Source organism: Pochonia chlamydosporia, assembly GCF_001653235.2.
Source record: "Pochonia chlamydosporia 170 chromosome Unknown PCv3seq00014, whole genome shotgun sequence".
In the NCBI taxonomy this organism is placed as follows: domain Eukaryota; kingdom Fungi; phylum Ascomycota; class Sordariomycetes; order Hypocreales; family Clavicipitaceae; genus Pochonia; species Pochonia chlamydosporia.
The window spans coordinates 326,321-352,858 of record NW_019154049.1 but is presented as its reverse complement, the minus strand read 5'-3'; the positions used below and the strand labels follow the sequence as shown (position 1 = coordinate 352,858).

The following is a 26,538-nucleotide window of genomic DNA, read 5'->3' as shown; positions in this document are numbered from 1 at the left end:
AAGAGAGAGGATCAGAACGGTGGTATCCGGTAAGACACAACTTTCCATGATCCGAGCATCTTTTAACACTAAATGTCAGTATCGGCCAATGGAAGCTTCCGGGATGAATTGGTGGAAGTCATGCGGAATGTCCGGAACAGCAATACAGATTTAATGTACACAGAATATCAACCCTGAGCAGGTTATCTAAGATTGCAGAACTGCCACGACTAAAGTACTACGCTAGTTATTTCATTTTGGTTCTCAATAAAAATTTGGCTTCTTTTCTGTAAACATTGAGATCATTGGCATTCGTATGTCTAAGGATGAAATTTGTATCCGCGATCAACCCAAATGTGTACAAGTGATATCATACCGGCGAGCCGACTTTTATGCCAAGGAAGTTGCAGTAGTGAATGCTTTGATTGTTAGTATGTATCTTGAGGGAGCTTCAACATTCATACCTTTTTCAGTGATTCCGTGCTTGATGCCCTCGCCATGTCAGAGACGAATTTGAGTCCGTCCGGGCACTGCGGTATCCCGCCTGGACCGTCGGGCTCATCTTCGTCGATATAGCCTTGTATCAACTGTATCGCTATGCGGCGCAGACCTTGCACATGCCTTTTGCGGTCTGAGCCACCCTGAACATGTTCCTGTGCCCCTGAATATAGTTAGACGATTAGACTGTAATTGCTACTATTTGACTCACATAGTTTCACGTTGCCGGCGGTGTCAACTAGAATGTTAGAACATGTAAGTTGAGTGTGTTCCAGACAATGATCGTCCAAATACACCAGCCCGTCAACGATCTTTCATATCGTCAGTAGAGTCGTGTCCGGCTTGGAAGTCCGGCGACTTACCTGTCCCAGGATAGAAGCCAACCTGCAGTCATCCATGAGCGGATGGCCAGCAAGTTCCGAGAGTGAGAGCGGCATAAACTCAAAAGCAATAAAAGATTCTCCGTTGGTGGAGAAGAAGTTCCTGACCGGGACGAAGTTTTTGTGATTGATTCGTTGTATGTATTGCATGCATGACTTAGCCTCAGCATTGGAGAAAGACTTTACAATCACAACAGGGTTATGATCTGGATTAGAGTCTTTCTTCTTGAAAACCTCCTCGGCCACTTGGAAGTAATCACTAGCTCCAAACTGAAGGCTATAGAGTTTAATGTAGCCCGTCCAAGGAGACTTGGGCTTCTTGGAAAGAGCTGCAGTTGTTTTGCCGTGGGGTGTCTCGCCCTGCTGTGGAACCTTCCTCAAGCGATTTTGCGCGGGAGTGTTACTGGAGACACCGGCATTGTGCTTCGTTTCAGGCTGGCGGCCACTGGGTTGTGTTCCCAACCTACCTAGATCAATTCTAGATTCTCTTTCGGAAGCCATTTGTGCGGGTATAGTTGAGGTGATTTTTTGTCTCTGAAGCCCAAACAAATTTAGCAATTGGAGGGCACATTCAGTGGAGGGTGTTTGTGACTTTTATAGACGTAAGCCAGGGTGTTGTGCAGGTGTGGCATTGACAACCAACAGGCCAGAAGCTAGCCCACTTACACATATAAAATGCCTTCCCCATATTTCTGTCCTCATTCCATAAAATATCAATCCAAATATACCATATATTACAACTATGCGCAACACTGCTTTTGGAGTTATATCGAGCCGTATACGAGCCGAAAAGGCTCTCAAATATCTCGGAACGGCTCAGATTGAACTTGATGTTCTGGCTTTTCCAAATTCTGACGGGCCTGATGTCAATAACATTGAGAGGCTAAGGAAGCTTTTCAGATTACAGCGTGATTTCAAACCTGGCGAGCTACAAAACAGGATACCTGCAGTAATTGATCAAAGTCGGCTTCATGACGCCCTTACGGACTCTGCGTTATCGCCGGAAGCATTGCTGTCAATTGACCAAAACTATCCAAAACTTGATTTCCCTCCCGGGTTTCAACTGGAATGTCTCCGAGGCGAAGATCGAGTAGAGGCAGTCAAAGGTCTCTTCAGGTCGTCCAGTCAACGCTGGGTCGTGGATCTTTTTGCTGCGGGTTTGTAAATTGTCACTTAGTACACGGCGTCGGACAGTTGGGCTGACCAAAAATAGACATAAGTATCGAGGCAAAACGAGACATAGAAGAAGAATATGGAAGCGAAAGAAAATTGGATGATGGAGAGATCTACTACAAGATACGCAAGTACCAAGGAATATTTGGGCAGGAAGACCCCTACTTTGAGCAACGATGGTGGGCGCGGATTGCCACGTTGCCGGATGCAAAGACGAAAAAAAGTTGTCTTGATCAACTTATCGCACATCGCAAATTCTCACGGGCATTTGACGCTTTCCATCACATCCCAGCTCTGTACTCTGGGCTGAGACTGAGTGTGGTGGGCAAAATGATATCTACAAGATGCCATGAAGTACGTAAAATAACTACTTGTACGAGGGGGTGCATTGCTAATGAACAGGAACTGCTCGCCTACTTGAGACATATTAAAGCCTTTTGGTATTATATTTTTGACGGAAATGAAATGGCAATGGAAAGGCTCGACAGAGAATCAGTTCAGGCCTTGGAACATAAAGCACCAGGGGCTTGTCAGAAAGAAGCCCGGCAGTTGTATGGCCGGATTCGTAGTGGTGATATCCTCGGCCCGTTTAGTGACGTGGAGAGGGAGCAAATCTGGTTGAGACTTTGTTCCACTACCACCGAGAGCCTGATCCCGTCACTACGAGGATTCTTTGAGAACCTCAAATACATCAAACTGGCGGCAGACTGCATGAAGAGGCTGGTGAGGCTGGAAGGCAAAGACACCATCCGACATGCTCTGGAAAATGCGTATCTTGATGGGGATCAAAGTAGTGAGGACTGTTTGGTGCAAGTTTCCGGACCAGCCATGAAACTGGTTCGAGCCAGTGGAATAGATAACTTCGATGTGGTGTACCGACAACTTTGGCTCTTTGCGATACGTGAACATGCCGACATGCCTGCCGAAGTGAAGAGAAAAAAATCAGGCGCGGGTACTGCGCACGCCGACGAGACTGTGTTGTTTCAATTCGCTTCTCTGGCGCATAAGCTTGGATTCAGGACCGACGAAATCGATGATATACTGCGACGTAGCCCAGATCGGGAGATCGCTCGTCGGCTGCTTATCACAGCACGCAGACCGGCACTGTTCCAATATGAGGACATTGAATCGTGCATTACGATGGTTGAGAGTGTAATAGCAAGGGCTCGACCAGTACCAAATGACAATGCGGAGGATGAGTATGTAATTGAGGACGACGGCAAACCTCCTGAGCGAAGTGGACCGCCAGCCGTGACGGACATGGCTCGAGACAAGCGTTTCATGTACTTAGACGTACTACATGGCGCATTGCCAAGACAAGAACCGAATTTAACGTCATTATTCATTCAGAGATCCACGTATTTTGCATTTTTTGGAAGAGATATTGGGCTATGCATTGAAAATATCAACGCAGCACAAAGCGTGCAGGGAGCAGTTGATGTAAATTTACAGTTGGAAAGATACCCAAACTACCATTCAATTCAGAGCCGGGCGGAGTCAGAAGTACGTGTGGCAGAGGAAGGGCAGCAAAGGCGATTAGATGATATTACACGCAAGGTTGCAGACGCAGAGTCCCATCTAGAGCATCTCGAACGGAAGCAGAATGAACACCAGGGCACTATCGAGCAGCTTCAGAGCACCATAACAGCCAAACAAAACAGTCTTGAGGCCCTCAGGCGCGAGGAGGCCGAACTACAAGGAGAGGCTCCATGGGTTTCGGGGAACAGAAGCGGAGCAAATCATCAGACTCGAAACCCTCCAAAACAACGTGCAGGACAGACAGTCTCAGATCAGCGAACTCGACAGGAGGCGAACGGATTTGGGCGAGGAGATACGGCTTGATCTTCTTTCAGCCGACCGTCAAAACCAGAGCGCTCAGGAAGAGGATCAAAGAATTCGATTACTGCAGCTTACCGATCAAGCGATTGAGAAACAGAATAGTGTCAATCAACTTGCGGCTCTTCATCGGCAGAAACAACAGGAAACACAACGACTAGAGGAGGAACGACAAAGGCTACAATCCGTGGTGGACGATCTCACCTTGAAGAAGAGCCTGCTGAGTGAGGAAGAGCAAGCCAGAGCGGCATCGTTCGCAGAGACGGAGACGGAGCGAAAGTCTGTGGTCGATAAATTGAGTGCAAAGGAGCTTGAACTCAGACAAAATATCGACTATCTGGAGACATGCCTACAGCAACTCAAAAGGAAGATCAACGATGCCACAGAGGATGAGAAGGAGTTGCGGTTGAAGGTTGAGCGCCTCAGAGCGGCAGAAAACACCGCGGCGGGTAGCGATGGAGAGCAAGAGATAGGTAGAGTGGCTTTAGGTACATTAGTACGGCAGACGCTGAACGTGGATGATACGCCTGACGAGTCTCCTGTGGGACCTTCTGATGTAGGAGGGCAGGTGTTTCTACAGGCAAGGCCCGTAAGTGTAAGTTATGCTTTTTGTGGCTCTCACGGCAACGCTAACACATGCATCAGGTACCACTAGACGCGCCACTAGAAGAAGTGGTCATTCAATTCAAGCTATTTGAGGATGGAGATTGGAGGGTAAAACATGAAGTGACTGTAGACCCACGAGAACCTTCCGAGGTCAGGAGAGTTGCTAACAAGTATATTCGGAAGAGGTTTGGGTTGTTCAATAGCAACAGTAAAGCACTCACTCCAGAGACATGTTTTGAACGAGTGACATCTAATGGCACAAACACGATTCATTTGATTCCGGAATGGACAGTTGATAGAAAAGGACCTGGAGAAGCTGAGCCTCGCAAGCGCAATAGATAATGGTATCCCCTTAAACAAGACATGCGATATGGGCTAGTCTACAATCTGTGCCTTCCATGCAATGCCAGCAGGAATTTTGGGATATTTTGACCAAGACAGCACATCAGATGTACCAGTCTGCGTGAGATAATCGACTGTGGTTGGCATGGATTGGCTGTCCTACACAGTGTGATAGCAGCCGGCATACTATGCAATGCGCTATGCTGTCTTGCCACTGCTGCCTAGTAATTCATGCTGTCCGAAGTATGCTGTCATAAAATTGTGGTTAGCGCAGTTTCGGTCTGGCCAATGGGCGTGGAGAGCAGCCGTCAGATCACTCGCTTCAGCACCACAGACACGCTGGGCTGATCTAACCGGTTAGGCCACTCCATCGGCTTACATCTGTTTCTTAAATTTTTAGGAGTGACAAGTTGTGCAGTTTCTTGTCCACCTTGCCTGAAGATTTAGAAGATTTACTGCTGACTCATGAGTCCGGTAGTTAGCGATAAAACAAGAGGGATGCAAAAATCTGAGCTTTGATGATAGATGCAAGGTCACAGATAATCGCATGATAACCCGTGATGCTGCCCAACTTACTAGCTAAAATTCAGCGGGTCTCACTTCTGGAGTATACTACTAGCAGTATGCATCGGTCATCTACTTTCTCCTTGAGACACTGCGTGAACTATGCTGACGATAATTTTGCGAATCAGGAGACAATTAAACACATATTCAATGGAATCCTTATGTAAAGCAAAACTTCCAATATTTGTAAGACAAAGCGTGGTTGTTTAAAATCCCTCATGACGAAGCGTTTCGTGTACGTGAGATCATGGACGAAACGGTTTGACTCGCTCTACGTACCAGATGTCGAATCCTTTTCAGAAGAGTTTGCGTAAATCACACAGACGGTCTGCCGTAGACCTCACTTTTGCCGAATACGAAACAATTGTATATATTTAATAGACCCATTCAATCAGTGTACTGCACAATGCAGAAGGATCGTTTGTTGTGATGTTCGTGAAACACGTTGCCAGGACATGACTGTGTATCTCAGACACTGACCACAAATTCTCGATATAGTAGTTGCTCCAGCCTCGTTAAAAATTGAAGTTTTGCATTAAAGTATCCCAAGGTGGTGTGAAATATCCAATATACTAGTCAATCAGAAAGTCTAAACCTCCCTTATAACACGCTGTTACGCAGCACCTCAGGCAGGCCTCAGGCCTACGTACCATGCCTTTGGAACCAGGCGGAGCACTTAGTAAACAGGCAATATGGCCTAGATTGTTGTTCTTCGCGCTGAGCAATAGGAGAGGTTTCCACTGTGAGTTGGATTTTGAAGAGTTAGGCTCCCATGGTCACTGGCTGATACCACTTCAATTTCCTCACCTTTAAATACTTCACCCGCACGGTCATTGTCATGCGGGCATCAAACATCAACCTGGAGATATTCCGTCATTATACTCATTCCTCAAAGACGTCGGCGTATTTTACGGTAAGAAAAGGAAGGATCGCGCTCATTTTTTTTAAGCTATTACCAATGCAATGAGCTGCAGGCTGGCAGTCGCTTTGAAAAAAGGCGAGAAAAACCATATCGGAGGCGAAGATTCACGCTGAGATACAGGTTATCTTTCACTGCGAAACAAGAAAATACACTCCCTTTCCAAGAGTTTTCTTGAGCGGCCTTTGTATTTAAAGTATTAATTCCGGGAGTGGCATTTATGTATGAAAGTTGAGCGTACTTAGGTAATAACACCCACCCGGTCACAATTGTCACCTGGAAGGCTATGCCATCGTGCCGGCTGGTACATCCCCGTACATTAGCCTGATGGATGTGGAGAGCGCTCTGGCTTTAACGCCAAAACCCGTCCCCTGCAGCATTCAGACCAATATATATCAGCCGGTCAGTCCTCAACAAACTTGCTACTTCGATGAATCACAAACATGCTTCCTTGTATTCACATGCCCCCAGAAGTAGTCAGAACGACGAGAGTCGGTCGTCAAATGACTCGTTTCACTACGTTGGAAACTGAGAGAAGGCTGGGTATCGAAAAGCTGGACCGAGAGCACAAAGCAGCAAGCCAAATGGCACGAAGACAGGTGATACGGCGGTCGGGGCTTGATACTATGCTAGCCGATGCTGAAGCCACGGTCGAGCTATTTGGCTCGATAATGCGCCAACTAGCTCGACAAGAAAATGCGCTTCTAGAACGTGTGGGAGAAGATGGATACATAGATGCAGTAACGAAGAAGCGACAGGCTGCTAGGACAGAGACTGGTGACGCATTGCGCACAGCACTGATGAATGATCCCAGTGGTCTCTCATCGAAGAGTATTCTATAGGTCAGGTGTGACACGTTTCTTGTTTGCTCATGAGAATTTGCCTATAACAAAACCATCTTATATTGGAGGCTTTGCCTATACATTTGATTTCTTACCCAGCACCATGGGCCAAGAAAAAGAGTGTCCAGATCACCAGAGTACCGGCATCACTGGTTAAGCTTAATTATGTTCTAGAGGACAGTGTACGCCCGCTGTAGACCTGAAGCCGTCTCACGAGGAGGATGCCTCGGTTTTTGAGGAACTTGCTTTAGTAAATATATATAAAAAGTTCTGAGTTGTAAATATTATACTTGTAGTGTTTCGTGCAGTTACAGTACTGTTCAGACCTAACGGGTTAGGCCATCGGCTGACTATTCTTGGTACAGTGGTGATGTAAGCACTGCCGCTTGATTTGCGGATCCACAATCCTAAATCTGTGAGCTTGAGACCTCGACTTCATATCTTGGAATCGCATTTCCAAGATCCAGCGTCCACATTGAGCCTGGTTGGGACAACACATGCCGCATAGCGAACGCCTTAAGTTGCGAACTTGGTACTTATTTCCATAAATTGAGTTCTTTTCGCTGGAAGTGACGACCTGAAATCTCAAATCTCAAATCTCAACATTTGAAGGTTTCGCAAAATGTAGACCATAAAATGACAAAAAGCCCGCCATATTCGATCAGTACATGTTTAAAATCAGCAACCTCTTCAATCATTCACTCACTCTATTGCAAGATGCCTGCCTATTATCAACTCACAATTGATGAGAACGATGAACCTGTCCTCCTCGTTGTTCTGCCACTTTGCCATGATGGCGAAAATGACCTCAATGACGAAGCTGACAGGACACCGGAGGAGCGAAGCATTGATGATCTGACAATAAGGCCACCCGTTCTAAAGCCTGAGACGGGAATTACGTATGGGGAATTGGCTTTCTTTGTTATTTTGGTGGTTTTTCTTGTGAATTGTCTGGTTAGACTTTTATAAGTGACGTATTATGGAGCTTCCCTATGTGATCAGCATGGCTAAAGCAATACACCATGAACTGCATGCATTCGATACCTCACCCCGCGTTAGTCTTCGTACCTTTGAGATTTAGATGATCAGCAGGGATATATGAGACCAGTAGCTTGTGAAGTTATAACACAATAAACAAAAAAGGTGTGAGGGGTTGGGAAAGGCGAATGGAAAATGAAGAAATTTTAGCAGTAAAGAAAATGTGATGCAGAAATCTGAGCTTCCAATGGTTGATGGAAAGGTTAGACGCACGATGATGATCTGTATGATGTTGGATGCCGTCTGACTTACTAGCTAAAATTCAGCAGATCTCCCTGGAAGTAGATTACTAGCACTGTACATAAGTATCGAATTTCTATATGACCAGCTGTAGACGATAGAGCACTTTTGCCGACTACGAAACAATTATGTATATTTAATGAACTATGCTTAGCACAATATTCAATCAGTATAGTGTACTGTGCGTAAGACTCCTGTGATCTATCAAAACTCTTCGTGATTAAGCATTTTTTGCGCTCCTTTACCTATGTTCGTGAGGCTCTCAGAGTGACACCATGGACACGAGCAACATGGTTTCGAGAATGATCGAGGCTTGTCAATTTTAAATCAGCATTCCTACATTTCGGGTGGTTACAGAAGATGAGACTGTCATAACTCTTAATAGTATCTAGATGCTCGCGGTCAAAATGATCATTCATTACCGCAGGGCGGCAGTAGGAGAAAGTCCTCTCTTCAACAGGTAGGGATTCGTCGCCCATACACTGCGGACACTGGGCTGTTAGCATCAGGAGTGGAAGTCTGTCAGACTTGGGCGATTCCTCCCTTATATGGATACCTGTGAAACCCTCGCTCGAAATATCGACATCTGACACTTGATCAATAAATTTGGCCACGCCACTTGGGAGAGGGAGATGAGCAAGTTGGACTGCGTTGACACGCAGAGTGAATTAGATTAGTTAACGGGTAGTCGACGTGAATATATGCGACGTTGCCTCGATTTTTAAGTACCCTTCGGCTTGAACACGCCCTTGGCTTTACAGAGTACTGCCATCCCGGCATGGGAACATGTTTTTGGACAGAGAAAGTAGATCGCCGTAATTTATTGAACAAATTCGTCGTCTGTCAACACACCGGGAGGTTTGTCTCCTGGCCACATGTCAAACAGCGACTCTGTACAGCCTCTAATGCTTGGCAACGGCCACAGTTCCAGCACCTTCCTATCATCGCGGTCTCCATATATGAGTCTAGAAGTTCCTTTATGAATTCCGGAGTCGTGCTCGCAATGTCTTCGTATGCCCGTCTGACTGATGCGTTTCCCAGATGTTGCGGCAGGTTGATCCTTGCATGCCTGACGGCTTCAACCCGAAGATCTCTGACATGACTTGGCGTCAATGTGTAAACATCATGAATAGACCCAAGGAATTCAAGCATGTCTGATTTTCTAAGCCTATCCGAATACTTCGTTGCTGACAGCGACACCAGCGCGTCAATGGCATATCTGTCAGCCAATGAAACCATTCTCGCGTGGATTTGCAAGGCAGATATATCTTCCTCCAGCTCCGATGCTACCGCAACATCGTAATCCCCACTATGAAAGTAATCTATCATCATATTCACAGTGAACAGAGAATCCTCTCGCATCTCGTAAGTGCCTGTGCAGGCCTCCTTGCAGATATATCAGCACTGACCTGCGAACTGTACACTACCACTTACCTTGAATGGACCAGTGCAGGCGGTGTGGAAAACGTTGTCTTGTGTAGATAAAGCCATTTTCCGAACATTGATTCTCTTGCCCTGGCAAATCAAGACAAGAAACTCGCCATTCTCGTCCTTGCTAAATTGAATCAGCAAAGTAAGGGTCCAGCGTAAAACAACCGGCTGTAATACCTCTGCTCAGTTTCCATAACCTCTGCAGAAACCATTGTTCAATAAGTCATCCATTACTAGAAGCAAGGGGAAGATTGACCCGGGGTTGGCGGAAACAATATAATGATTTGCGGCAGCAGGACGGCAACCAATCATCTCGTCCTTGTCTGTCCATCACCCCGCACCTTGTGACCCGCGTGGCCATAGACACGAAAGATTTGTAGAGGATGGGCTATGCGAGGTGACCAGGTATATGGTGACGACTAAAGGCGTGGGAAGGGAAGTAGGAAGCCTTACGCGTTAAAAGTGTACATTCCACCGCAGTGTCCACCAGTGACCATCACTTTCGGGTCTCGGAGGGTAGATCCCAGACTTATTGCCAATGATGATGATAGTAGCTACGGCTACGAGAGCTGAAAGCCCGATGCAGCAGCTGGCTCTATCATAAGGAAGCTCAAACCTTCAAAAGCAACTCTCAACAGAAGCAGTAGCTAACTGGACCTTATATATCTAGTAGCTCGGCTCCCCTCTAGATTCAAGGACCAAGTTCGCTGTCAACTTGACCTATGGCTACCCGCTTCGTGATACTTATGCAGAATCATCAGTCTCTTGAATGGCTTGCTAAATAGCCACGCAGATGCTACCGACCTCCTACTAATTAGCCTTCGACTATAAACTACATCTACCATTCGCTGTGAAGTCGCCACAATAGCCGAGCTTCATACCTCGTGTAGGTCATGAGCATCTCACGTGCCTTCCAGACATTCCTCCAAGTTGAGGGATTGGGTGGTTTTCGTAGTAGTTTATTCGGCGAGGAAGGCAGAATGCTTGTAAGAAGCATTTGCTTGCCACATCCGGTACGAAATTTTCCAATTTCGCGCCTACAGAATAAATTCCAGAACAGGATTTGGACCTCAGTAGTTGGGAATTCATATGGTATTTACCTAGCGGCTCCACGATTCTGTGGAACTGTCCGTGCTCCTGGGAATATGGAGTGTGCCTCCCTCGCCCTTGTTTCCCTGGTTCTTGAGTATTTGACAACCATTTACGGCTTTCCGCCATGTGTACAGTGGCATCAGAGTCGCCTCAGGGCTTTGAGAGAGGCTGGAAAGATAGCAGGGAGATATGGAAAGTCCATGTTAAGGTCTAATTTCAATGTTTTGACCAACCGCAGCTTCTCTACCTGTCTTCCGGTTCGACACATTTTTACACCACGTAACGACGTAGGACGGACAGGCCATATCTCATTGGCTGATGATGACGCCATGTGCTTTTGCATGAGCCTTTGCTCTCTGAACAGCGGTCAAACTAGTCCCTATGTGAGCAAACAAGGCACTTGGATCAAGAGACTGTGTTAGAGGTATATATGCAGCCTTTGTTCAATCTTTATATCCGTAAGAAGAGCTCGTCTCGCATAATCTGTCCGCCCTAACACCTCTTAGCAATGACCTCCGACGAGTTGAAAATGCAACGACCTTGGTTCGAGGCGTACCCGCCCCCAAAGAATCTCCAGTCGAAGACTGTGACGAGGGACATACTTCGGCAATGGATTCTCGAGGGGCAAAAATCAGGCAAGAACTTCGTGGTTGTCGACGTCCGCCGCGAAGATCACGAGGTAATTGGAAGAAGGCTCCGACTAAACCTCGTGCCTGTGCGTCATTTGACATATTCTAGGGCGGAACAATCAAAGGCGCGATCAACCTCCCAGCGCAGAGCGTATACCCGTCTATTCCAAGCTTGTATACGCTATTTAAGGCAGCAGGAGTTAAGAAGGTCATATGGACCTGCAGTATGTGAAATTCCACCAAATACTGAGCTCCCGCAAAGGCAAGCTAACTTTCCACAGCCACGTCTCGCAAGCGAGGCAACCGTGTAGCTGGATGGTTCGACGACTTCGTCAGAGAGAAGGGTGATTCGGACATCGAGAGCTATGCGCTTTTTGAAGGACTCCTTGGTTGGGCCACCGCTGGCAAGGACTTTACTGAGCTAATGGAAGAATATAACGAAGAGACGTGGCATATAGCTCATTCCAACCACTGATCTGACTGTTATTCCATGCATCCTTGGGCAGTCGCAGGGTAACTCACGCAGCTGGCTTAGGCCTAGCTGGTGTCTTATCATTTAGTCTACAAAAAGAAATTGCCCCGCAACAGCGCCCATAATGACCAGCAGCAGCGGTGTATACTTGTTGGTAAACTTATACAGAACCCCCAAGGCAAGCATGTACAAAACTGCTGCCGGCCCGACCTGCGCTGTTGTAACAATCATTTCATCCACGGGCTTGTTCTTCACTTTGTCAAGGGAGCCTTCGATACTGGCTCTCAGAATCTGCGCGGCGATAATTGCTATGACACCAATAACTGAACCACAGAGGCCATCGAAGAAGCTGGCGAGGAACTATTTCTAGTCAGAGAGGTTTCAAAGAACTTTGATGAGAGCCTAAAGGAGTCGGGTTTTTCTGACCTTATTTCGCACTAATTTTTCTAACAATTCATGGCCCGCAATGGTAAAAACAAAACAAGGGAAGAACATTCCCAGAGTAATAACAATAGCTCCTGCAAAGGCGTTGCCAACTGAACCATTAGTGTAAGCACCCTGGAAGCCCACAAAGGTTGCAAAAATAACTAGTGGTGCTGGCAGGATATTTCCAATAGCAATTCCATCAATAAACACGCTCTGGGGCAGCCACGCTCCCATCAGGACAGCTTCAACCTGCACAAATGGTATGGCAGTGTACGCGCCGCCGAATGACAGCGTACCAGCAACCAGCCCAAGCAAGAAGAGATGGATCAATGATGGTGTCCGAGCGATGCCAAGGGCCAGGGATACGGGCGATGGAACACCACGGAATACGACGTAGAGTGCATAGCCAGCATACTGTAAGACAAATAGCGCGGCCGCGGGGATCCAGAGGCGTCGAGATATGAAGGTATAGATAACGCCATAGAGGCCGAGAGAAATGAAGCTGTGAGGGTTGCTCGAGTCAGTCCGAATGGATACCGGTGGGAAACATCTACCGTTTGCTCGTTGTTGGCTCGGTGGGGTGGGAATACTGACATGTTTATACGAAGTGCGCCGTTGATTGCTGTGCAGATAGCCGCGATTACCAGAAACGGGTCGATTTTCTTGGTGTCATGCTTCCTCACTGAGTGATCTGCGATCTTGTGGGTTGCTCGCAGGATCTGGACCACGGTTAGAGCCCGATGATCAGACATCTCCACACAACGGAATAGAGAACATACCATAGCCGCGACGATGGGTTGCAAGGCTCGAAATGACGCATTAAAGTACTTGTTCTCAAATCCCGCCAACGAATAAAGGTAGCTGGCCAGGAGCATTAAAATGAACCCTGGTAGGATGAACGCAGTGCCGGCAATTATCCCACCCATCCTACCCGCAGATAAGCAGCCGAAAAACATACACAACTCGGCAGCCTCGGGTCCGGGGAGGATCTGATAGACAGAGAAGACGCGTTGGAAGCGTGGGAGGCTAATCCACTTGTCTTGAACTACTAGCCTTTCTTTGATCAAGGCGATCTGCGCGACGGGACCGCCCCAGGCGAAGAGCCCAAAGTTGTAGAAAAAGAACCAGAAGAGCTTCAAGTATGATAGGTGAGGCACGTTAGAGTTGTCTTCGAGTCCAAGGTCATCATTGTAATATGGCGCAGGAGAGACTGGTTCTGTACTGCTTATGTCCCGGGACTCCTCATCCGCTTTCTTGGCAGCCGGCGATGCAGTTGCAGCCAGTTCCGAAGGTGTGGATTCGGCCGCCATTGAAGAGTTCTGTATTTGCAAACAATTGATAAGTGATCATGCTGAGAGATTGTAGCTGCTTCCGTTGCTCGAAGCAGTTTCTTATATATGCTGAGGTCGTTGCTGTTTGGCTTACCGGACATTCGTGCAAGAGGAGGATGGACGGACTGGGAAGCATTGATTGGCCAGCCGACTTGGTCTGCATATTGGAAATGAGACGGACAGCTTAGATGTGATTGGCTTTGGCTATCACAACATCAAAAGTCGGGTCTCCTCACCAGAGACTACACCCAAAATGGGCTAGTAGTAATATGCTCCACAAAAGAAGCCTTGCCTTAATGTGTGATATTGGGATAGACTTGCCCGATCGCATTGGCTGAACTGGCATTGAGGTGGGCTCGTGGCGAAACATCCCCGCCCAAACCAAATGGATTGGCGCTGCAGCTTCAGCGCCAATAATATTGCCCGAGTCCCGGGACTTTCGTCAGTCGTGGCCATACTTCCTCTACTCCTACATTCAACCCTCCCAACTGCCTCCAAACATGAACAAAGCAAAGGTGCGTGGCATATAATTGTGCTGGAGTACAGTGACTCATATCGCTTAGGACCAAAAGCGTGCTCTCCGCCTGAGAGAAAACAAGCGAAAGCATCGCCAACGGCATAAAGAATACGTAGCCGACCTCGAGCGGAGACTGGCTGAAACACGTGAACGTGGTGTCCATGCAACAAAGGAAGTCCAGGCTGCAGCACTGCGAGTTATCTGGGAGAACTGGCGATTGAGACAAATCCTCCATGGCCAAGGACTAGACAACGACGCAATCAATTCCTTGATATATAAGGATGCGCGAATCGGCCGTGCATCCCCATCAACTATAGGCTCCTGTCTTATAAGGGAAGAAGATGTACGATGTAACTCACAGGGACGGAGTGAACCAGGCTCACTCGCTGAAAAGGAAGTAATTGAGAAATCATGCGATGCCATCGCCGAAAACATAGATTACAGCCACACAACGCCTAACAGCAGCCCATCGGGAAATCCCAACGCCAGGCATATTTTGTCTTCCTCACGGACAGCATGTACTGAGCAAGCATCACACAATGGTGCGCGCACTCCGCCTTGCAAGCTCCTTACAATTCTCGCAAGCAATCCCAATGCCGACATCACGCAGGTGCCAGGTGCGGCAGACGAGCAGGAGGAAAGTGAAGAGCCAGGTGGCATGGAGTGTTTGCAAGCCCGAAAGATGCTGATGCGCTTTGCTACCACGGAGGCCAAGCTTGATGACATTGCTACTGCTCTAGAGAAGGGTTGTGTTAAGGATGGATCAGGTAAGGGTTGTCAGGTGAAAAATGATGTCATTTGGAAAGTTCTGGATCGTTATTGTGACTAATTGACTAATTTATCTGTGTTGTCCAAATATTTGTCCATACAACCGATGCAGGCCGTTAAAAAAAGAATGTCATGAGCATTGGGAAAAGTTTGGACAAAAGATCTGGCACACTCCTAATTTTAACAACGATCGTGGTGGTCAGCCAGCTACCCTTAGGAACATAGGTTTTATAACTAAGTACATGAAGAAATCCGATCTGTAGGCTTTACGTTGTAACCCTCATAACTCCTTTGCCAGCAGGTGATATGAAATGTTCAACTTCTCCGCCATTGAGCTGTCTTATGGAAGACTTTGCAGCTTGATTCTCAGGCACCTGGCTTCTTGCTATTCGTGCGAGCTAGAGCGCTCCTCAGCGCATTTCCTAATTTTACAACTTCGTCGACTGCCCAGAAATGGATATAGAATAGTCGGGGAGAATCAGTTAGCATGTGATTATGTAGGGCGTTAACCTGAATGCCGCTCTCGCTCAAGACTTGGAGAACTAGCGGAACTTCAGATGCAAGAAGAACGAAGTCGCCGGTAATAGCCGCAGTCGTGCGGCCGGTTGGCTGGAAATTAATGGCAGTGGCAACACCCATCGCAGGTGGTATTGTCATTTCTCCATCCATGATGGTCTCTGCCCGGGGGATGCTGTATTGGTATACTCCATTGTTTGCCTTCCCAGGGTAACCTATGATGGAGTCAAGGGCCGTGGTATTGAATGGCAGTGGACTGGTTCCATTGTTTGGGGCAGGAGCCGTGAGAGGAGTTTTCGTTAGGCCAAGGGCAGTGCGAAGAGTCCTCGCCAGCGACGCGAGATCCTTTTGCCCCTTATAGTGGACATATTTCACCGCTGGTTTCTCAAACAGAAGGTGGTTGTGTATTGCTGTCGTCTGGATCCCCCCCTTCTGCAGCGCCGACATGACAGGGTTAACCTCTTCTTCGCTAAGAACCAGGTCGCCCATCACTATGGCGTCATCATCTGATAGCATAAAGGCCGCGAAGCTCCCTAACGCGAACCCAGCGTTAACATGCGTGCTGCCGACGGTGACGTTCATGTCGGCCCTCGGGAAGCTGTAACGATGAACTCCATAAACCGGCGCAGCCGCGGTTCTGCCTAGAACCTGGTCAACCTGAGTCCAGCTCACCTGGGCTTCAGAGCACACGTCTCTCGATGGCAGAACTCCTCTGCGCCCTATGAATTAGCAGAGTCAGCCAATGCAGATCAGGCGGAGGGGTTCAACTGTACCTTTTGCTACCTTCATATCAACGCCTCGTGGAGTTGACAATACGGCGTATGCCGAACAAAGGATGAGAACGAGCTGGAACGACTTGATGAACTTCATTCTGTCCTAGAATAGCAGTTTTGCGGCTTCTTTAATAAATTTAGCAACTTAAACGCAGTATGAAAGCAAGGTGCAGACGGGAATCGGGTAACGCAGCCTGACGAGGGCGAAAGACTGCTTAAGTATCCTATCTGAGAAGCCTGAATATACTGCGTGCCGCAACATTAGCATCACAAGAGGCTGTAGTCGAGTCATTCCAATGAGTTTGATAATGCGTTCCTGAACTGCCATGGGCTATGCATTACACGTCAAATTCACGTCCACTACACGCACTGTGAGCGACTTTCGACGCCACGTTTCGACGCAACTTGTCTGCACCACAGGAATTGGGAAACAAAAGCTTTGTGGTTATTTCAAGACCTAGCACAGCCCACGGCACTTTCCGTAGTTGTTCATCTGCATCCCTAGGTGGGATGACGTATGCAACTAAGGGCCGAAAGGAAAGCGACCCTACGTAGATGAGCCGGACAGCGGCAGCCCAAGCGCCGACAGAGTTTTGCTGGGGCATACCAAGAGGCTGGCTGACGAAACGGCTTGCTACGGAATAGGGGCCAGTACAGAGAGAAGTTGGGAGTTCGACCTCCACTTAACAGAGTTTCGTGTGCAGGGCTGCATGCTGATCCATGTGTTTAATAAACCAATTATTAACGGCTGGTAACAAAGGCGTATCAGAAGGGGTACAGAACCTCCTCCATGTCCGTGAAAAGGCGGGAGACCCAGAAAGTCTTGAGTACCTCAGAACCTACAGGCGGCTTCGCGGTGACCTAGGCAGGGGACGCACATGTGAGGCTGAGATCGTAACATAGCGCGCTCTGGACGCTGAAACCCCAGCCAGCGTCAGTAGCCAGAGCAAAGGGCAGAAATATGTGGCAGTGCGTCTATGAAATGTTAGAGAGTATCCGGAGATTTCAAACTGTTTGGTTCTGCATGACTATATGACTGTCATGCTGGTGGTATTGGTCACGACTGGAGGAGAGTTACAGGGGTTGGCGGCTCTGGCGCGTTGAGCGATTGGCTGAGACGGCGATTGCTGCCACCACCACCAATTGAGGCGCGGACGACGTGGCGTTTTACCTCAGGCCATAGCACCGTTTCGATCGGGTGGACCCAACAGATGGTGTAGGGGAAGAACCCACTGGCTAACAAACGAACCATGTGGCACTTGGGCGCTTTGTTTGGCGATGTTCCGCCAGCACCAAATCGGCTCATCCGAGGGTATCTCGGGAATGGGACGAAGCAGGGGTAAGGATGAAACAAGCTTTTTTGCCAAGCCAGAAGTGCATGGGTGAAGCCCAGTTAGAGAACGCCTTCGTTTCAAGGCTCTGCTCTTTGGTGATACTTGGAAAACTCAAGAAACGCAACTTCGTTTACAGACGCCTACGGCCTGGGCGAAATTCCTCACTTCAGAGCCCGGAGCCGTTCAATGGCTTTCCAGTGCCGCTAACACTCCAGACACGGGCCATACCCTCTGAAGGGCAGTCATGAAATTAGTCTAGCACTGGCAATCGTGGTAAGGAATCCTGGCGAGGTACACCTATTTTTGGAAATAGTTTCACGACCTAAAATAACAACATGAACTCTGCAGGCATTGATTGTCAATGGTTGATACAGAACCATGCTGTTGTCACTATACGCGGCGTGTTACACAACATGCATTCACAACTGAGGCCTTCTCCCTTGGAGTAGCCACATCAGAGCTGCCCTCTCTTCGTTCACCACATGCATCCCGCCGTTGTTCTGACTACGCTAGTGGTGGTTGCCCCGACAATTCTGGCCGAAGACGTCGACGCCTGTGTTCCATCAACGCGCCTTTGCATCTTCCAGCTGATGACCCTAGCCAATGCATGTAGCTTACATCCGAACGAGGATAATATTGACTGCCAAAAGCAAAAGATGTTGCACCTTTTCGAAGTGAAGAACGTCAACTATGAAGCAATCCCAAGGCACACGGGAATAAACTATGATATCAAATACGTATCTGGCGAGTGCTGGGTCTAGCTAGTATACGAGGGAAGGGAAGCGTCCTCAGCGAATCCAGTACTAATACCCAAATGTTCTAAGCAGCCCGGCCTTAGATTGACAACACCAACACTGTCATAATCATAGTCATCGTCACGGTTTCTGGTCACTCCAGATGGTGTTACGTCAGGGCTTTGTCCAAGACCAGAAAATACCTCGACATTTATGGCGATCTTGATCAGCTAAAGATAAGAAAACGAGAGTCAGGATCGTAGCCCTCAAATTAGAAGATATGGGGCATACCTTTGATTTGGATTGTTTCCCAATCGAGAAACCGGCATTCAGCTCGAGTGAGTGTTCATGTCGGACGGTGCAAGTGGTGAAGCTGGGTGTGATGTTCGGAATGGCGATGTGCTGCAACGTAGTACTGTCAAGCTCCGATAATACATCCTCCGCCTGAGTATTGTCCACCGCCCTTCCCAAGCCCGTGAGCTGCAACAGGTTCTGGGATGAACTCCATGAAGTGTGATCAGTACCCACTGTAATTACCGTTGTGCTCACAAGGCTGATTGTTATGCTTTGCAACTGCATGGGGACATCATCCTCCAGTCTTGGAGATAGCCTTTGGAGCAACAACACTAAAGGGATCTTGTCGCCTGCGTACAGGACTGGTGGTGAAGGAAGTCTTGCCTCGAGCAGCAGGATGGGGACTTGGGTGGTCAAACGTTGTATAGACTCCATCACGTGCCAAGTGAGAGCAATGTCGTCAAGGGAAAGTATTCTTAACCTCGTTGTGCCATGTCCTGAACCTAAGGGAATCAAAGACAATGGTGGATCGAGGGGGAGAAATGACAACTCCTGCTGCGCTGAGATGTTCCGGCAGAATCTGTCTCGTCGATTCGCTTTGGCTGTTAAGATGTATTCGATCTTGGCTGAGGCGCGGCGGCTGGCTGCGTGACTGTCGAAAGACGGTGGAAGCGTGGTTTTGAGGTGTCGCACAAACGACTGAGATCGATCGCAGGCAACGAGCAAAGGAAACCTGACCGCAAAGGGGAACGAGTGATGGCCCTTGGATATTGTGGACTCCCCAGAGGTGATAGGGATGTCGGACGACGTAAATAGGACCTGGGATAACTCGAGGACCTACGTGTGCCGTCAGCAAGTGGATCGCCATGAGGTATTAGACCTCAACATGACAAGACATATTGCGCAGACATTATGAGAGTCACAAACCCATGGATTTATATCTTGTGCCAGAGCGAAGGAAGGGGAATCCTTATATAGAGACGTGGTGACCCTGCCTGCGGTACGCCGTCAGTTCAGTTTCGCAGCAGGCAAATGACAATTCAACTGAATCAGACCTTTGAGGGACAGAACGATGCTTGATATAGGCGTGGCATAGCTCGAGACTAAGCTTACAGAGCCTCGTACTGTCTCTTCCGAGGTAAATGCCCTTAAGGAAGGCTGTTGCTTGACATCGACATGGATTCTCATCATCAATGACATACTAAAGTCTGATCAAATGGGCACATTGCGGCAGTATTGGACGGATAGGCTCGTTATGTTCATTGGCCATTACATGATTTATGTACTCTGCCGCTTATTTGCAGAAGCTTATGGCTCCGAATATTCAACAACCTTGAGATGTGGTGCATCTTCAGTGAGTTTGCATTGTACTGGCTACCTGACGTTGCCAACAGCCCTGACCAATGAGCGTCTCAAGGTCCGTCCATCCTGGCACGATGTCTCGGCTTTATCGGCTTCATCGGCTTCCTTGGCGATGTGGCATGTAGGCAGGTTTGTCACCGTGTCCAAATTACGACCAGTGCATTAGTTTCTTGAGGCAAGAGGGACAGTTGGTGTTACCTCGACTTGCGCTGGAAACAGCCAATCACTGCTGGGGTGTCCGTCCCATTGCCGGTGTTGGCAGCCCCACGGATGCTCCTCCCCACCCGCCCGCTTCACTCGGTAGTTGAGCATCCAGGCTCAGCTTTCCCACCAACCATAGCGCCGGTGTCTGTCCATCGACCCCTCAAGCTTTGCCCTGGCGCTAATGCATGAGCGCCTCTAGCGCCACAAGGACAGTACACAAACCCAGTGAGGCACCCCTGAGGTTGAACATTCGTTCCTCAGTGCCTCAGAGTTTCAATTTCATCTCTTTCTTTCTATTCACTTTTCTCCTTTCCTATTGCATCGCCTGTTGAGTATTACATCATTGAATTAATCCTAACAGACTATTGGCTGGCCAATTGTAATCTATCTGTCCTAAATGGCACGCAATTCACCTGGCGTTTGTCGTCAGATGCGGAAACCGGAAGCATCATGGACGCAAAGCTTAGCTGGAAGCTACCTGCTGCTGCCTTACCGGGGCAGCGAGATATAAATGATTATTAGGTGCCTATTCGTCATACGATATATATTATGTTTACCGCCGCCAATGGCATTTTCGTGACATCATGTCCGCTTCGATCCAGTTTATTTGCCCAACACCTCCAACACCATGGTAATAACCAAAATGGGGAATACCTTGGCAAAAAGTATAGCTATCAGGCTCGGTCGCAGGGAGGAGCCCCATGACCTGGTCGAGTCGACAACCGAGCCTAACAATTTGTTTCAGGCATATGTCGAGACCAAACCTACTGTTGTTGGGTATATCAAAGAGCATCTTCCCACAAAAACAGGAACTGTAAACTACGTGTACAGCCTATTTCCGTTCTTGTCGTGGATTTTTCATTATAATACCACTTGGCTACTTGGCGATATTACTGCTGGTCTGTTCTCTGGCAGTGTGGCCGTGAAAGTGGCCTTGGGTATCGTTTTATTATTGACCTCCCATAGGCGTTACGGTCGGATTTGTTGTCGTTCCCCAAGCAATGGCATATGCCCTCCAGGCACAATTATCCCCTGAATATGGCCTATATACATCATTTATCGCCATGTTGCTGTACTGGGCGTTCGCAACATCGAAGGATATCACAATCGGCGTACGAAAACTCACATGTGTCTTGGATTCTCCCCTTGGTTTGCTAACCTGATACTCCAGGCTGTCGCCGTCATGTCAACTTTGGTAGGAAACATCATCGTCCGTGTACGGGCTGAATACCCCGAGTTTACTCCAGATCAGATTTCACGCGGCTTGGCTCTCATTTCGGGCACTTTCCTGCTTATTGTCGGTCTTATCAGAGTCGGGTGGATCGTGGAGTTCATCCCTCTCGTGTCTATTACCTCGTTTATGACAGGAGCTGCCATAAGTATTGCCGCCGGCCAAGTCCCTGCCTTGATGGGCATCTCGGGCATCAACACTCGAGAGGCGGCCTCCGACGTCATTATCAACACGCTGAAGGGCCTTCCAAGGACCAAGATTGATGCCGTAATGGGACTCTCCGCCTTATTCCTTTTGTATTCGATCCGATGCACTTGTAACTACATGGCTACTAGACAGTCCAGCAGGAAGCGGCTCTGGTTCTTCGTATCTACTCTTCGCCTGGCTTTCGTTATCCTCCTCTATACTCTTGTCAGCTTCCTTATTAACCGTGGTGTTACAAATGTTAATGAAGCGAAGTTTAAGATTTTGGGAAATGTACCAAGAGGTTAGCCGCGCACCCGAAGTCAATATATACTTTGCTAGTAGCTAACAGTCGAGTTCTGAGCAGGTTTCCAGAAGAAAGGCGTGCCAGATGTCAACACGAAACTGCTGAAAGCTATAGCCCCGGAGCTTCCGGCCACTATTATTGTCCTGATTATCGAGCACATTGCCATCTCGAAGTCTTTTGGCAGAGTCAACAACTACACCATCAATCCCTCTCAGGAGCTTGTCGCCATAGGGCTTGCGAACCTGTTTGGGCCATTCTTGGGTGCTTATCCCGCTACCGGTTCGTTCTCGAGAACTGCTATCAAGTCGAAGGCTGTCGTGCGAACGCCACTTGCCGGAATTTTTACATCGATCATTGTCCTGCTCGCACTGTACGCTCTTACGTCTGTCTTCTTCTACATTCCCATGAGCAGTTTGGCAGCAGTGATCATTCATGCCGTCATCGACCTGATCACTCAACCCAAGGTTGTGTACAGATACTGGGAGATGTCCCCCGGACTTTCTCATCTTTCTGGCCGGCATCCTCATGACCATTTTCACGTCTCTAGAAAATGGAGTATACCTGACCATTGCTTCTGCTGCTGCGTTATTGCTCATACGTATTGCCAGAGCCAAGGGTAGCTTCCTTGGCAGAGTGCGAATTTACGCAGTTTCCGCTGGAGATTTAAACTCAAAGAAAGAAGGATCTGAAAGGCCGTCTCGCGACGCGTTCTTGTCTATCATGAATTGCACGCCGTACAACGAAGACGTCGAAGCAGAGTCGCCATATCCAGGCGTTTTCATTTTTCGATTTGACGAAGGCTTCAACTACACGAACCAGCAACACTATCTCGATAAATTACTCAAGCACGTGCAGAAGGAAACACGGCCCACGCAACTTGGCAAGCGTACAAAGCTCGGGGTACGTTCGATCCTACGTAGTGCATCAAAATCTTGACTAACCACAATCCCGTAAAAGGATCGTCCATGGAACGATCCGGGACCACGGCGTGGTGAGGTTAACGATTTGGACGACTCCAGACCAATCCTCCGCGCCATCGTCCTTGACTGTTCGTCCGTCAACAGCATAGATATCACCTCTGTTCAAGGTCTCGTCGATGTCCGTAACGTGCTCAACCAGCATAGCTACCCCGCGTCCGCCGAATGGCACTTCGCTAACCTCAACAACCGCTGGACGAGGCGTGCTTTCGCAGCTGCTGGCTTCGGCTATCCATCTACGGGACGGAATGGCACGCTCGGCCAGTGGAAGCCCATATTCAGCGTGGCAGCAATCGAAACAGGAAATGACAATCGTCGTTTACGTGTTACGGGCTGTAGAGACGAGGAGAACTGCGTTGACGTTGTCGAGATCGGACCTGTTAGGTCTGAGGGTATTGTTGCCCAGGACAAGTTGGCGGCGATTCATGGTGTTAATAGGCCATTCTTTCACGTCGATCTTACTGCGGCAGTGGAGAGTGCTGTTGCAAACGCGACAAACAGGGACGCTAATATTTCTAAATAGATTGCACTGAACCAAATCTATATGTCATATTCGGACGCGATTCGACTAATGCCCCTCTCATGTTCGATTTGTTTGCCCTGGTTAGTCTGCAGGAAGTTCATTAGACCGTTTAAATGCAGGAGATGGCCCCTTCGCAGATATACAAAGCTTGTATAGGCAATGCTTGCCGAAGCAACGGCTGTAACCGAGATGAGTGAAGGCCATTTGAATTGGTGTGGTTGGGACCAGATGATAGTAGTTGCATAGGCAATAAGTTCAAAGCCATTCTGCCAGGCTGCCTCGATGGATGAAAATGCACCCCGGCTCTCCGCTTCGACTTCCTGCCATAGTGTTAGAGGCTCTAGGCAAACTCCATGCGATCGAGTAGGAATAACAGAACGAGAATACTATGTCTTACCTCTTGAACAATAAACTGAACGCACAGATCAAATCCACGGAGGCCTAAGCGACTAAGTATGGTGCCGCCAACCAGCCCGCTTGCGGAGATAAGAGAATTTGCCTCAAAGATCCAAAACACGGAAATTCCCGTAATAAGCATGGTGATTTGCCAGGTGCTTAGCCAGAGGCCGGCTCTGATTACCCCAATTCGTCCCATCAGGGAAGGCGCTACCCATGTGGCCAAGACCTCGAATACCACACTTAATGTTCTAGCGATACCAATTTGCGTCGAGCTGTAGCCAATAGAAAGCAAGTATGTGACCATCTGGCCAGCAAAGCTAAGCACTGTGAGATATAGTACTGCTCCAGCAATAGACGGTAGAAAAGCGCGATGATTGAAGTAGAAATAGAAGTCCTGGCCGGACTTCTTGACAATACCCGTCAATTTCTGCCAAATCGTGCTCACAATTCCGCTTCGGGCCCCTGTTGATTCAGTTGTTGGTAGATTCGGCTGCCGCGACTTTGCCTCCTGCAGCTGTGGAACTTCGTCATAAACCCTAGCAATGGCAAAGTACTCAATAATTACAGACGCAGCATTCATGCCAAAGTTGACGATAATGGCTACCTTGGAGGAATAACCATCGATTAGAGCGATAAATAATGGCCCAAATAACTTGCAAAGCAGGTCTATGCGCCTCATTTGTGAGTTAATAAGACTCAGTGCTTCCGGATCGTTTTCGGCTATAACCACAACCTGGTGAGGTAATATTAGCTCTAAACGGCTTGTTTATAGGGATGCTTGCAATTATTCGCCCACCCAATCCTTTTCCACGGACACCAAATTCATTATTGAGCATAACTTCTCGATACATGCGAAAAACGTCACTAGTACGAGCATTCCTGCCCTTCCGCTGGGTCCAAGTGGTAAATTGGCAGCTAGAACATAAAAAATTGTGCATGAGCCAGCGACAGCGAGTCTCTGAAACACTACACAGTGTCAGCGATTTCACTGTGATTGAGAAGTATGGGTGCTTACCAATTGACACTCTCACGACTTGAAGACGATTACCCACATCGATATATAACCCGACTACCGGAGCAAAGATTATTGCAGAGAGGCCCCGGACGAGAGCATACACTGACATTGGCATCAATGTGCCAGGGAAAATTGTCGCTAGATAGAGTACAGCCCCAAACTCAAAGACTCGGGAATTCCAGGTGGATAAAAAGTGCGAAATGTAGAGTCGCCTTGCGATGGAAGGCGTAACGCAACTCTGGACCGAGTCCGGATGCTGCTCACTTGGATAGCCATCTCTTCCAAGTAAAGAAGTGTGTTCACCGGGACAACTATCTTCGTCTATTTCGCGTCCAGCTGTCATGGCTCAGCCTCCACCTGTACCTTAGAGAAGACGTAGAACGAGTTGAATTGTTTTCCGTGTTTACTTCGAAGGAAGAAAAGGAGTAAATGCATTAGCCAAGCTGGAGCATGGTAAAAGGCAAACTTGTTCGTATTTATCGCCCATCAGCAGAAGGGGGAAAACGAAAGCCGGCTGGTGACTTCCAGCCAATACCAATTTAGCAATATTTCATGCCGCATTGGCAACATTGCGGCGGAAGTTGCAGCGGCCATCGTAGCCACTTTAACGGCTTTGGACCCGCCGCCACGGACAAAAAGGCAACGCCACCCCGCTTACTCATCATTTGATGCTTGATGGGTACTTCCCGTTCTATGTGCTCCCGTGCTTGATTGACGCGTCGGAGAGAGGACCCGATAAATCCTCAGTGGAGGAAGGACCAATAGTAGATGTGGCATGTTATCAACTTACTCGCCTCGACATCGCCTTTACTTGCAACTGTTGTCTACCGACAGGTTTGTGTGCTCGCCTGCATAGGCATTATACGATTCTTCCGCCACAAGAACCCTAAGGCCCCTCCCCCTAGAGTCTGGTCAAAAGATATATCGCAAAACGTGCCGCCCGATAAACGGTCTTTGATTTTGTTGCTCTACCTACAATTGCAGTCATCACCATGGTAGGCGAATACACAAGTGAGCAATATTCACAGAGACCATTTTCGTCCTGTATTTCTGAATGAGGGAATATGTATGAAGCAACCAATACTGCGCCATCGTTCCACATGCCCTCTGCAGTGACACAAATGCGGTGTACCAACTCCTCATCCGAAAAGTAGGCATGGTTTAGCTGATAAGGGCAACGCACACCAGAAAGCAATTATTAGTTCGTGGATGGAGAAGGTTGACGTGTGCCAGTGCCGTGCTGGGAATGAAAGCGAATGTCAAGAAACGGCAAGTATTATCGCGCTATATTAGTAGTTAGCCGAAACAGCATAATGCGTAACTAAGCTTGGCGACTTACAAATTCTTTTTATCTACCAGCTGAATCTCTATAAGAATGGTCGCAGCGGGCTGCGCCAATCGCAAGCAATGACTTTGAAGGCGGCAATATCAGATTCAAAACTTGCGTACGGGTCATCCTGGGGTGCTTTTCCGAGTCTAGCAAGGCTCTGTATCCGCTTTCAAAATAGCACAATTTGCCAGTCTAAGCAACTCTGCTACAAAATCTCTCGACTGCTGAATGTGACTCTTATCGCAGTCGAGTCTATGTGAAGGTAGCATGCTG

At 48.2% G+C, this 26,538-nt stretch overlaps 8 protein-coding genes across 8 annotated transcripts; 4 read left to right on the top strand and 4 right to left on the bottom strand.

The window, feature by feature from the left end:
• Positions 1-1,599: 1,599 nt before the first annotated feature.
• Positions 1,600-4,814, top strand: VFPPC_18348 (hypothetical protein; the record flags this gene model as incomplete). Its single annotated transcript, XM_022429972.1, has 5 exons — positions 1,600-2,014; positions 2,071-2,384; positions 2,433-3,743; positions 3,805-4,455; positions 4,512-4,814. 5 exons carry the CDS (start codon positions 1,600-1,602, stop codon positions 4,812-4,814), a joined length of 2,994 nt encoding a protein of 997 aa, XP_022285028.1.
• Positions 4,815-8,662: 3,848 nt separating this feature from the next.
• VFPPC_16956 (hypothetical protein) lies at positions 8,663-10,042 on the bottom strand (the record flags this gene model as incomplete). Its single annotated transcript, XM_022429047.1, has 4 exons — positions 8,663-9,063; positions 9,290-9,739; positions 9,821-9,972; positions 10,032-10,042. 4 exons carry the CDS (start codon positions 10,040-10,042, stop codon positions 8,663-8,665), a joined length of 1,014 nt encoding a protein of 337 aa, XP_022283976.1.
• A 1,406-nt stretch (positions 10,043-11,448) lies between these two features.
• Positions 11,449-12,044, top strand: VFPPC_18347 (Rhodanese/Cell cycle control phosphatase; the record flags this gene model as incomplete). The annotated part of the gene is made up of 3 exons (XM_022429971.1): positions 11,449-11,619; positions 11,679-11,793; positions 11,851-12,044. The coding sequence occupies 3 exons, from the start codon at positions 11,449-11,451 to the stop codon at positions 12,042-12,044; spliced, it is 480 nt and encodes a 159-aa protein (XP_022285027.1).
• An 81-nt stretch (positions 12,045-12,125) lies between these two features.
• On the bottom strand, positions 12,126-13,777 carry VFPPC_18346 (chromate transport protein; the record flags this gene model as incomplete). Its single annotated transcript, XM_022429970.1, has 4 exons — positions 12,126-12,401; positions 12,468-12,969; positions 13,062-13,186; positions 13,247-13,777. The coding sequence occupies 4 exons, from the start codon at positions 13,775-13,777 to the stop codon at positions 12,126-12,128; spliced, it is 1,434 nt and encodes a 477-aa protein (XP_022285026.1).
• A 521-nt stretch (positions 13,778-14,298) lies between these two features.
• Positions 14,299-15,144, top strand: VFPPC_10909 (hypothetical protein; the record flags this gene model as incomplete). The annotated part of the gene is made up of 2 exons (XM_018289203.2): positions 14,299-14,313; positions 14,362-15,144. The coding sequence occupies 2 exons, from the start codon at positions 14,299-14,301 to the stop codon at positions 15,142-15,144; spliced, it is 798 nt and encodes a 265-aa protein (XP_018136794.2).
• A 305-nt stretch (positions 15,145-15,449) lies between these two features.
• VFPPC_18345 (hypothetical protein) lies at positions 15,450-16,469 on the bottom strand (the record flags this gene model as incomplete). Its single annotated transcript, XM_022429969.1, has 2 exons — positions 15,450-16,318; positions 16,373-16,469. 2 exons carry the CDS (start codon positions 16,467-16,469, stop codon positions 15,450-15,452), a joined length of 966 nt encoding a protein of 321 aa, XP_022285025.1.
• Positions 16,470-20,943: 4,474 nt separating this feature from the next.
• VFPPC_12592 (sulfate permease) lies at positions 20,944-23,521 on the top strand (the record flags this gene model as incomplete). The annotated part of the gene is made up of 6 exons (XM_018290407.1): positions 20,944-21,199; positions 21,267-21,412; positions 21,472-22,018; positions 22,082-22,432; positions 22,497-22,921; positions 22,979-23,521. 6 exons carry the CDS (start codon positions 20,944-20,946, stop codon positions 23,519-23,521), a joined length of 2,268 nt encoding a protein of 755 aa, XP_018136883.1.
• A 340-nt stretch (positions 23,522-23,861) lies between these two features.
• Positions 23,862-25,044, bottom strand: VFPPC_15036 (iron-regulated transporter; the record flags this gene model as incomplete). The annotated part of the gene is made up of 3 exons (XM_022428951.1): positions 23,862-24,653; positions 24,717-24,886; positions 24,936-25,044. 3 exons carry the CDS (start codon positions 25,042-25,044, stop codon positions 23,862-23,864), a joined length of 1,071 nt encoding a protein of 356 aa, XP_022283975.1.
• Positions 25,045-26,538: the final 1,494 nt, after the last annotated feature.